The following is a 12,000-nucleotide window of genomic DNA, read 5'->3' as shown; positions in this document are numbered from 1 at the left end:
TTGGTCTATATTTAATTTGAATTCGTACATTGTTACCAAAAAAATATAGATAATTAATATGAGAAATAACACATGTCATGACGGATGGGCTCCTCAAAAAGGCAGCGGCTTTCTTACCAGAGAAAATCCAATACACCAAGATTCATCATTAGAGAGAAGCTGTGGCCTGAAAATCTGCCATTTTTGGGGGGCAAAGTTGCAATCAATGGTCCACAACAAAGACAAAATATCAAGTAAATACCAAACAACGAACATGGAATGCAGACATCCAGCTAAAGACATAGCAGACACTAAATTAACAAACAAAAGCTACAAATGGGTCTTGAGTTGCTTTTTTAAAAATTGTCCATGGTGTCCACAGATCTCAAGTCCAATGGGAGATCCCAAGTTAGGAGCTACAACTTTAAAACAATAGTCTCATTTACTCTAAAGGCGATCACTAGAATCTTGAACTGGATTGTAAATTTGATGTGAAGCCGGTTTGTAGAAATCCAAAGGGGAGTCACGTGAGACCTTTTGGAGGACTTGATCAAAAGCTTGGCAGCAGCATTTAGGACCACCAGGTGAAAAGAGAATTGCTTTGGTCAAGGTGGTAGGAGATAAACACATGAATAATCATATCCAACTCAGCTGTGGACACATCTGCCAGCACAAACAGCGCAATGTTGTGGTGTGTTTCTGCCACGTTTGCCAGTTACAGAGTTGCCTTTTCCAACTCTCTGTTTGTCAGATGCACCAAAACTGATTGAAAGGAAGTTTTTAGTTTTTCAGTTTTTTGTGTTCTCCTTTTCCCTTTTTCCTATTCCCTTTTGCAGGAAAATCTCTGATCTGTAGTTAACTCGGGGTAATTGGGTTGTTCCTGAGGCCATCTCTGTTAATGGTGACTAATTAACAGGCAGGCGATTACTGTAGGCAGCACTCCAGAGTTTTTTTTTTTCAAGATTTCATCAGGGCCCAAATGAGACGGTTACATATGTCACCTTAGGCTCCGAGCTCAGTGAAACATGTCAAGTCACCACATGGAGACTCACCAGAGCAAGGAGTTAAGAGACATTTTGGGTCCTAACTCAAGAGTTACAAAAACCAAGCTATTCAGCTGCTTAACATTCCCTGGGTCGCATTAACGTTTGAGTTATATGACCTTTTTTATTACCGCCCCTGATTGAAAGCAACACGGCGTGAAATCACTGAAACAACGAGCTCTCAGCTATGGCCTCTATTCTCAGGTCATCGGAGGACGTGCGCGTGTGTGTGTGTGTGTGTGTGTGCGTGTGTGTGTGTGTGTGTGTGTGTGTGTGTGTGTGTGTGTGTGTGTGTGTGTGTGTGTGTGTGTGTGTGTGTGTGTGTGTGTGTGTGTGTGTGTGTGTGCGTGTGTGTGCGTGTGTGTGTGTGTGTGTGTGTGTGTGTGTTACAGTTTGTGTAGCTACTTTTGCACGGTCATGAACTGTATCTATTCTTTTCAGTATATTTTAATCTGACCCATTTGTCACTTTTGACAGCGTTGCAGATTAAATGGGGAATCTGTAGTGGGGGAAGGTAACATTGATTTAGATGTGCGTGCCTTTACGTTAGTGCCCGTAGTCTATGCATTTTATATTACAAAACTCTGTGTGTATTTTCCGGAGCGGAGGGATTTGATTCACTACAGGGCTTCCCTGGAAGCTCATGAAAGGGAAAGCAGCCTGTGAGTGTTAAAGTTCATTCTTTTCCTGTCAGCTCCCGTTAGACTGACAAATCCCTTGGCGCCCCGCGTTCAAACGATCCCGCAGGACTCCGTGAGCACACGTCAATCCTACCTTGGGCTTTGTGTCCGTGGGGTTGAGTGAGGACGTTGATTTTTAAAGGGCTTGCCTCTTGTATCAGAGGAGTGAAGAGATCAGAGTGTAACTATACAATACAGATTGGAAAGACGAAAAGTCACAGTTTAGCGATAACTGCATTTTAAATATTTCAAGAGGCTGCACATGTCTTTGTTTTAAGTAAATGCCTTTTTTTGTGTGTGTGTGTGTGTGAATTAGACAGAGGGAGAAGGGGAATGAGTGTGTTCACATGGGCATGTATGCATTAAAGTGAGGCTGTACTACAAACACTCAGATAGAGGTTTTGCCTCTGGGCTACTTTCAGTTGCTGTCAGACAGGTGTAAACACTCTGATCCATGAGTGTAGTGCTGCAGGCAGTACTCCACTGCCAGTGCTCACTCTCTCTCTCTCTCTTTTTTTTTTTTTTTTCTTGTCCCATCATTAGTGTGCCTCACTTGTTTTATACCATCGTAACCTTACATGGACGGATTACCGAGCAGGCCTGCCGGATACAGGGCTAGGGGCCCAAGAGGTCAGGGGTCAGGGGTCAGGGGTCCTCTGTTTGAAGTGACTGTTAAAAAGTCACAGAGCTCATTTAAAAGAAACAATGTGTTTTTTTTCCTCCATTTTATAATCCATAATCACCAAATGAATCACTTTCCAATAATTTCATTCAAATTGAGTGTGAGAGTAACTTAGAGAGCGGATCAGATGAACATACATAAATGTGAAATTTGTCTTCATACAAATATAAGATGCAACATGTCCATGGAGAAGTTTACAATTAATAATTAAATATAATTTACTTTGTTTTAAATTCAGCTTTTATTCAGCTATATTTTCCCTATAATTCGTAGAAAAATTTCATTGTTATTTCCAGGAAACTTCTTTAAAATTATTATGAGATTATTATGAAATTAGAGCATGTTTAATTTATTTAGTCTATTTCTGCCTTTAAATTAGATTAGCGGCATTCCGAGACCACAGTATCACTGAGATACAGTAAAATAAGTAAAGCAATTTAAATCAGAAAAGACGATTTTCTCTGCTTAAAAAAAGAGAGCCGACATCTCAGGTGTCCTTTGAAGTCATACTTAGTATAATATCTGTGCAGAGGGGAGTCAGTGAGTCACACAGCCTCTCTTCATAAATACTGAAGTTCAGATGCAGATTTTCAACCTTCACCTGAATATTTTAGGAACAAGTCACTGAAAGAGAAGTGAAAGACTGATTCTTGCTCCTCTGTAGGTAGCTGGGGGGGGGGGGGGCTTTGATCATGACAGTGCTTGTACAGTGGTGCTTGTTTTTAGTATTCAATTACTGGTGAAAAGAAGCAGTAATGATGGTACAGTTTGAGTTGACTCGTCCTTTTTGCTATGCTTCTGCAAAGTGCTGCTGCTTTGCACGTTGTTTACTAATTGCATTCACTCTACACTTTTTGTACTACCAAAAGTTGTTTTCTCTTTTCAATGAACAGTTTGTTTAATTGGATGAATGGGAATGGTACTAATGGTTGGTATGCAAACAGACAACCGACCACTTAACATTCTAGGGATGCACTGCATCGCTAGAAAACAGCTTCCAAACATGAGCTCAGTGCACTACAGAGGGTAAGTACCAACGTATGGATCTCTGAGCCTGTCAGTTAAAGCTCAGGTCGTCATTCCTTTTATCCAGTGAGACTGTAATCCTCCCGAATGATACCTTCACGCGTATGATTACTCACCTGGCCTCGGGACAACAGCGTGATGATGACATGAAGGACTTGCGTAGGTGGGAGGTGTAAGGAGCAAGTAGAGTTAAACATGAAATGGTAGAAATCACAGTTTCCCTGTTTGTGGGACTTGAAATTGGATGTGTTGACACACATTACGCAGCCATCAGTCTAGAAATGGTGCCGCGGTGCTAAGAAAGTTACCACTAAGAAATTAAGCATGGGAGAATTTACAATCTGCTCCAGTGCACATACACTGCAGGCAATGGACTTTCCAGTGAAGGAGGAGACATCTTTTGTCGAATGCATTTGGATATTCATAGATTCTAATGAGGGAGAACAATGTGGGAAAACCCATATCAGATAGAAAATAGTGTTCATGGTGTTATATTTATATATTGTAAAACAATGTCAACAAAGTCTCGATTGCCGGTTCTCACATCTAAAAAGGTTGTGAACCCCTCGTCTAGAGTCTCCCTCTATTCTCTATCCCACAGCTAACACTGACATCCACTTTTATCCCAGCCTTAACTCACAACCTGTTTGCCTCAGACACACACACACACACACACACACACACATATTTTTCCCCCTCTGGTTGTCTCCTCAGCAACCTTGCAGGACAGAGACTTATCTTTTCAATACTCTTTACACACTAGCAGGCAATACAAATTCATCCCTTCAACTTCTCACTGTCTATAAACTATATATATATATATACCTTTATATATATATATTGGAAACATCGGCTCTCCAATATATATATATATATGTTGGAGAGCCGAGGTCCACGTTTTTCCCTGCTGGGGTCACTTCTCTTGATAGCCCTGCAGTCTGATGATTTGATTTCTGAGCAAGTGTCTGTGTGTGTATGTGTGGACTTGTAAAGTTGTGAAAAAAAACCTACGGCTGCCAACCAACGAGGAGTCACAGGGCCAGTAGCCAAAGAAATCATGTCATTGTACAGACTGTAGCATTTTAGCACAGACTGTAGCATTTTAGAATTGAAGCATTCCGCATCGACTGGTGTTTCAATCCACGTCTGCTTTCACACATGCATATCTGGTGATGTTATGGTATGTTAAAACAAATTAGAATCATCCTGGCCATTGTTTTTAATGAATGTAAACCCAAATGTTTCATGGGGCTGATTTAAAAGAGTGATTCACCGGCTCCAAAAAATATCAGACTCACTTTTACTTCCATGTTCTGCGTTGTTTCTCCCCTCTCTCTTTCTCACTCGACTCCTCCATCGCTTGACTTTTTTCTCCATTATCCCGCAGTTTGTGCTGACATTGAAAATCTTTTGCCAGGAATGCATTCAGTGCAGTTTCTCATGGAAGATTCATGCAATCATGTGCAACTCCATTTTCCTCTACTGAAACTCAGTTCTACACATCCTTAAAACTGCTGTTACACGCTATGACACATAGCAGCTGTTAAAGGTAACACAACATGTAGAGTTTAAGACCCTTGACGACAGAGTTACAAACTACAAGGCATGCAAATAAGATCAGCAGGTTATCTCTGTAGTCAAAGACTATATGAAAAAAATGAGTGATCAAGGACTGTATACTCTGTTCAGTCAAAGATCCATTCATAAAACTTGCTATGTGGAAAACAAACAAAAAGTAGGATATCTTCTCAGCAAAAAATGATGTCAGAAGACTGTAAAGTAACAAAAACCGAATTGTATCCAATTCAAAAAGGTCTTTCCCATTACAGTCAATACAAACAGTGTAAAATTGAAGATGGCGCAGAACAAATGTCTCGCTCATCCGATGATGTATAAATTAAATCATTATTTTAATAACTAGTGTTGCAGCTGTGTAGCTTACGGCCACCAATAGCAGCACCAATGCTCCACTGCAGAGCAGCACCCCAGACGTTAACCAGGGATACATTTCTATCATTTTGTACAGAGAAGACCTCTCTCTGTCAGAGTATAGTGTGTTTTGTTACTTTACAGCCCCCTGAAATCGTTTTTTCCCCAGCCTGCGTAGAAGATATCCTGCTCTCCGATGAGTTTGTATTTTATGAGCTGGATCAATGCTTATTAAACCTCCAAATGCTAGCTTACCCCGACTAAACCCAGAGTAGGATCACCCATCCCCCCCCCGGCCAAGCCCGCACATTGGTTTTGCTGATCACAGTCCTGATCCACAGGGCCCAGAGCTCTGTTTGTTTCTCTACTCCAGCAGCTAGTTAATTGGATTCACCTGGCGTTCCTGCTCAGTCATTCATTATGAACCTAGAACCGAGACAAACAGGGCCCCGAGTGCTGAGCACAACCACCATGAACCACGGCTCTTATTAAAATTAACGAGGCAACCGTGGGCTGAGCAAACAGGAATGGCATTTAGAATACCTTAATTGCGGTGAAATAGTAACAAAGGCAGCTGAGATAGTATGAGGCCACCGAAATCCTCAAATTTGCCGTACAGGTGCAGGTACTCATTAACCAGCTGTGTGAGTCTAGCCTCCAGGCTGTGCATTTAAATAAGAGGACATGGAAAGCCTTATTTAGAAAAGGTCACACAGCAGCCCATGATATTTTTTTGTCAGCAGCACATTGCTAGAATACCACTGTTCGAAGTATTTAAAGATCCACCCCACAACATTAGGAAAACTAAGGTTCTTCATCTGATCCATTGTTAATGTCAAAATATTGATCATAGCTTCTTTTAGTAAGGTGGTTATATTTCAATGCGTGTAAGCATCCTTACTGGGTTAGAAAATCCCTGCAATAACTCTGGAAAGCTCTCCCTGCACGTCTGACTTTCTCCCACGTTCAACATAATTAATGATGAGGGATGTGTCAAAACTTAATGCAAACATATTCACAAGAGCCTCCACTGCCTTTACTACTATATACTGACTGTTGCAGTTGATAGTATGGTCTAATATTGCATGCAGAGCCACAATAGAGTCATCTCTTTATTCTTGAGAGCCCTTGACAAAGTTATAAATCTGTAGCTGAGGCTGTCAGCAGTGAAAGAAGCCAGACCCCGTCTAACCTTTTGGTGTTTTAGTGCCTGTGTGTGTGTCTGTCTTTCTGTCTGTGTGTCTGTGTGTGGGAGGGGACAGTCTGTTTGACAGATAGAAAGCAGCTTGTACAATCACAGCTGGAGACTGAGAAATAGAGACTTCCTTCCCATGTCATCTATCTTCTGTCTCACTTTTACCTTTCTCTTTTAAACCCCTTTTTTTCTTCTTCCCTGGCTTCTTCCTCGCCTCTTTCTGTCCCTCAATGAGTATAAGAAGAGGCTGAACGATAAAGGAAGACTCCAGCTGCCTACTAAGAGCCTGCATTAGCAAGTGCATGTGTGGGAATTAGATGGTAATAGCGAGCGTTTCCCTCCGGCAGCCCAGACTCGAGTAGTCATCAAGGGGAATTTCGGCGGTTGGCCGTTTTTTCCTCCATCCCCTCTGACTGCCCCACTCAGTTTGAATATTCTATGCTGCTGTGTTCCGTAATTAGCTTTGACTGCGGTAAACAAGTTTCGAGGCTAAAACAGTGTTTGAATATGCAAAGTCTTCGCTCAACAAACTGCTTTCTGTGTGTGTTTGTATGTTTGCACTCGTATTTGAACATAAGCTTTCGTAATGGATTCAATGCTCGTCTCTCAGAATGAATATTGTTCACTGCGGATCAGTGTCACTGTCATCCCATCCGTCATCTAACTTAATTCACCCAGTCATCTGTCCTATTAACCAACGTTGAGCAATGATTGATCTCATCACAGGCATTTTTTTCATCTGACGCAACCCTTTCTAGCTCAGTCATTTTTGTAAGGAGGCACTCCAGGTATTATGTAGTTCCTGATAATAATTTGACATCCAATCTTCATAGCTTGTTTGGGGCCGTTTTATTTCTTTAACTGACAGTGATTGGCTTAAGGGGATGCGAACATTACAGATGACATGTTATATTAAAAAAAATCAGTTTTAAGTGAAATATAGTGTTTTTGTTCGGGGATAACGTTGTGGATGACTGCTCAAATGTATCTTAGAATGGGATTTCTTTTCCACCTGCGTTGTATCTTATTCTGCTGCCGCTGACAGTCTGTTTAAGTCTGTCTTCATTTTCTCTGTAATTGCTTGAAAGTCAAACTTGTCATTATTTTTTCCTCTCTGTTAGTTTGACGGCTGAATCGTCTTCCGCTCGCCCATTGTGCCCCGTTTGCCTGACGACACTCGCTGTTCCAAAGCTGAAGCAGCCATCTTGTTTTACATCCTTTACTCGGCAGGCCGAGTGTCGCTTCAGGTGTCTGCAAGTGGCTTTTATGAGAAGAAAAAAAAGTGAATAATGTGTCTGTTTTTAAGGCAGCACTTTATGTGATCTGACAAGTCCGACTAATTACTTCTATCGCAAACACACACAACCTTCTGCCTTGCTATTCATTATGTGATGGCACCAAACAACCTGTCAACTTGGATAATTACCTCTCATTAACCTAAAAGATTCGGCTCAGACAGGCCATCAGTCACGTTCCTCTCGTGGTACGTGTATGTGTGTGTGTGCAGGCATCAGTGTGTGTGTGTGTGTCACCAGAAGGTTCGACAGATGGCGTGTTTGGGCATGGATCCCTCAAGGCGGGTTAAGGTTCAATTCAATCAGGTGTCGACTTGTTTGCTGGCCATCATTTGGGCGTCGTGACTCCAGTCACTTTGAAGCACCTTGTGTTCGCCCATTAGTGGTGTGACAAAGCTTGGATTCTGTCAGCAACCTAATTGTTCAACCTTGGCAGCCATGAAACTGTTTGCAAAAAAACGCTCGACTTCCAGCAGTTGCTGTGGATCTGAGGAAGTAGAGGTGACACTAGCAGACAACAAAGCAAGCCATGCACATTTCCTTTGCTTCACGTGTCACGTGGCTTGTCAAGTATATGTTTAATTGTTTCTGCTATTCAATAGCAAAAAACTTTGATAGCAAAAAGCCAGGTGATTTCAAAGAGTTTGAAATCCCGTTGCCCAAAACCACCCCGGACAGAGGTTAGAGACGCATTCCAGCCAGATGTTGACATCCATCTCTCCAAGACTGGATGTAACTGTGGCAGTATTTCATCTCTATCAATATGTTAAGCTTTTCATATAGAAGATGGCCTCTGCATTTAGCCAGTCACATGCTCGAAGGCATTGGCTCATAAGAGCAGCAATTCATTGTTGTGATCCCTCACTGGCTTCCCAACATAGGATGTTAGCATGATGTATCCAAGGTTCTTAGCAGTTTACTTTTTCTTTTTTTTTAACCTTCTTTCGGCGCTCTAATTGTATTTTTATATCCACTGAACAATCGCAATTATCGGACTGTCCACTTCGGAGCAACGCGGAGGTTCTTCCCCACTTCCAGTTGTTGCTAGCTTGGATTTCATAATGACCCTCAAATACCCCAAAAAGATGCTGATGCTTTATTTCAGCTGTAGTGTGTTTAAGGCACCTTATCTGCGTAACAAAAAAAAGTATTTTGAACTGGTTGAATGATGTAGGGAGCTCAGCGTGTGACTGCTTACTAGAGCCTTGAAACAATTAGGATGCTTGATAGCGCTGGATGGAGGAGATCGGAGTCCCAGAGCTCATTATTGTTGGAGTGAAGCGTCTCAGTGCTGCTGATCGACATTCTCAGCGCTGCTCATACCACGCTGGGGCAACTAATCAGCAGCTCTGCATTTTAAATTCAGATTCTTGTTTTGATGATGACTTGTTCTCTAAGGCATTATATTGATGCTACTGCATGTCCGGATTATATTTACTTATTCATTAGTCAGTGCTTTTCTCTTCTTTTTTCTCTGTGTATTTTCATCCTCAATCTAGAAACTTTTTGGGAATTTGAGTTTTTAGATTAACTGATGATAGTAGTTTTTATTGTTACTTACTTAAAATCAAGAGTTTCTCAAATATATCTAGAAAATGAAGTAAAGTAAAACAAAATATTGCATTAATTATTTATCACTACAAATTGTTGTGCAATAATCTTTCAGAATAAGCTTCTGCTAAACCATTCAGTGTTTTACTTAATGGTCCAAAAATTGTTCTTTTAGGCTAAATGTTAAATATTTGAGTACCTCTCAGTCACTAAATATTGACTTCATCTCTCTCTCTCTCCGTCCTGTCCCTGGTTCCAGGCTTCAGAGGAGGTCTCTCTGCTGTTGGCCAGCCCCAGGATGCTGCTCCCTCCATCAAGCACGCTGCCACCAGGTGCCCCCCTGTCTGTCCACCACCAGATCCAGCTGCTCCAACAGCAGCTCCAGCAGCAACAACAGCAGACACAAGTGGCCGTAGCACAGGTACGTCTCCCACAACTTACTGTTTTTGCCTACTACTTGTACTCTAAAAGTTTTTATGGAGTCACTTCGTCACTCTCACCAAAACGTGTTCTTTTCTATTTTAGTATTGCATAGCAGCATCCAAATGATAATACAAGATGAGGACATGCAGTATATCTAATATGTAAAGATAAACAAATGCATCTCATGATGTGCACTTTAGTGAGCCGGAGCTGTAATTTCATTATGAAGCTTGGAGGATGTAAGAGAAGACTTAACAAATAGTTGAGGCAACAGAGAAATGGTACATATAAGTAACACGCTCGCTCTTATACTTGATTGTTGCATTGTATTGAATATAGCAACAACCCACTTAAATACAGGCATTGTAGGCTCTGCCTTCTTCTGGGTGAGTTGTAGTTTATTTTTTTTCAACACAGAACATTTCATTTCAAAGAAGAAACAAATGCCATGTGCATACAAACCCTTGCTCTTAAGGGGTTGGTTAGAAACAGAAGGCCTTTGATAAGTAAGGAAAATACACCAATATGTATTGGCCCATTTGCCTTTCTCAGGGTGTCAACTAACTCTAATTTATTAGCAGTCTAATTCCACAAACCTATGTTAACGTGAACACAGTACATGCTGGCACACATTTGCAGAAACTGTGCCTGACAATTTTAAGGTTAGGGTTTATATTTAGCTCAATCTAGTCATCTTTTGTCTATACCCACTTATACAGGGTACAGGGTACAGGGTTCATTTAAATAAAATGTATTCTAATACAATTACTTAGTAGCTTGTAAAAATAGTCAGTAACCTAATCCAATGTAATTGATTAACTTCTGTTACCTTTGGATTACGTCAATACAAAATATGCAAATAAAAACAACAGAATAGCAAAAGGCTAAATGTTCGCCATTATTTTGTACGTAAAAAAGAAAAGGGCGAAACATCACAGTACAGTTTAGTCATCATCCAAGGACTCAGATCTTTTGGCGCTTTAGTGTGTCCGGATTTTAACTTGGAGTATCCAGTAACTATAATATTTAAATTGAATTCTATGCAAATTTAGTTACAAACCGTCGTTTCACGCTGGGAAGCAACTTGGCAAAAAAAAAATGAAATGAAATCTTGTATTAAATATGGAAACCAGCCTTTGCTGACCACACTGCCTGAGGAAGAGAAACGTGTGATCAGTTGGAAACACTCCGGGAGCATTGACAGAGTGGAGGAGATCAACACCTATCCAATCTGGGTTTTAAAAGAGAACTTCGAATCGAGTGCACACAGCGTCAGACATCAATCACACAGCTTGAGTGGCTGCAGTGGGAGAAGTAACTAGTGACAGCGATGGCTTCAGGCTTATGAGCTGGATCAAAACAGACACACACACACACACACACACACACATATACGGTACATGCAGTTTGTCAGCCTGCTTGCAAAAGGCCTCGAGACTTGAAACTGCAATTTCACAACTCGACACACCGTCTTCCTCACGCATGCACACTCACACAAACACACTCCTGAGTTTGCCTGATGTGGAATATTTCAAATGAGTATGAGCCACCCAATACGTGACCATGACTCTTTTGCCATTCAGCAAGGTGTCCCAAGTGGTCCTGATTTGACTGAGCCGCTGTAACTGCAACCACTCAGCATCTACATTGGTTTCCTTTGATTCCCCTGTTTGCTTCATTTAAGGCTGATTGTCTAGTGGGACTTAATCCATGTGCTGCTGTTGCCTTGTCTGTCGTCTAGTTACAGTATGTAATGGTTGCTCTTCAAATGACTATTTGAGTAATAAATAAGACAATTGACATCTTTTAGCCAATCTGTGGTTCCCAACCTGGGGGTCATAAGATGAATGTAAAAGGTCGAAAGATAAATAATGTTAGAGGAATCTTTGTTTTTTTTCGTGTGAAATGCTCGATAGTTCTACCTCTTCTGTCCTCTAACATGTATTCAAATGAAAAGAATCTGAGAAGTTTAGAGTCCAGATTTGAACCAGCAGTTCTTAAAGACCAGCTGTTTATTAGCAGCAAGAAGGAAACTGTTACTAAACCAAACCAAACTTCTTCTAACCAGAGGGAGGAGGGTTTACTCCACCACTGAAGGTCAAACAGAAGACAGTAAAGAGATGAGTTCTGCCCAAATAATAATTATAATTATAATAGTAATTATACATTTTATTTGTAAAAAGCTTTTCTGGATTCA

General features: G+C 41.0%; 1 protein-coding gene across 1 annotated transcript in view; it reads left to right on the top strand.

Moving 5' to 3' along the window:
• The window catches only part of nos1apa (nitric oxide synthase 1 (neuronal) adaptor protein a), a 112,313-nt gene that overhangs the window by 89,599 nt on the left and 10,714 nt on the right, over positions 1-12,000 (top strand). The window contains exon 8 of the mRNA XM_076088695.1: positions 9,640-9,801. Coding sequence (XP_075944810.1) covers positions 9,640-9,801 — 162 coding nt within the window. The remainder of the gene's footprint in view (positions 1-9,639; positions 9,802-12,000) is intronic.

Source organism: Anarhichas minor, unplaced genomic scaffold (assembly GCF_050575085.1).
Source record: "Anarhichas minor isolate MPS153535 unplaced genomic scaffold, ASM5057508v1 ptg000010l, whole genome shotgun sequence".
NCBI lineage: Eukaryota > Metazoa > Chordata > Actinopteri > Perciformes > Anarhichadidae > Anarhichas > Anarhichas minor.
This window is presented reverse-complemented; position numbering and strand designations above follow the sequence as displayed.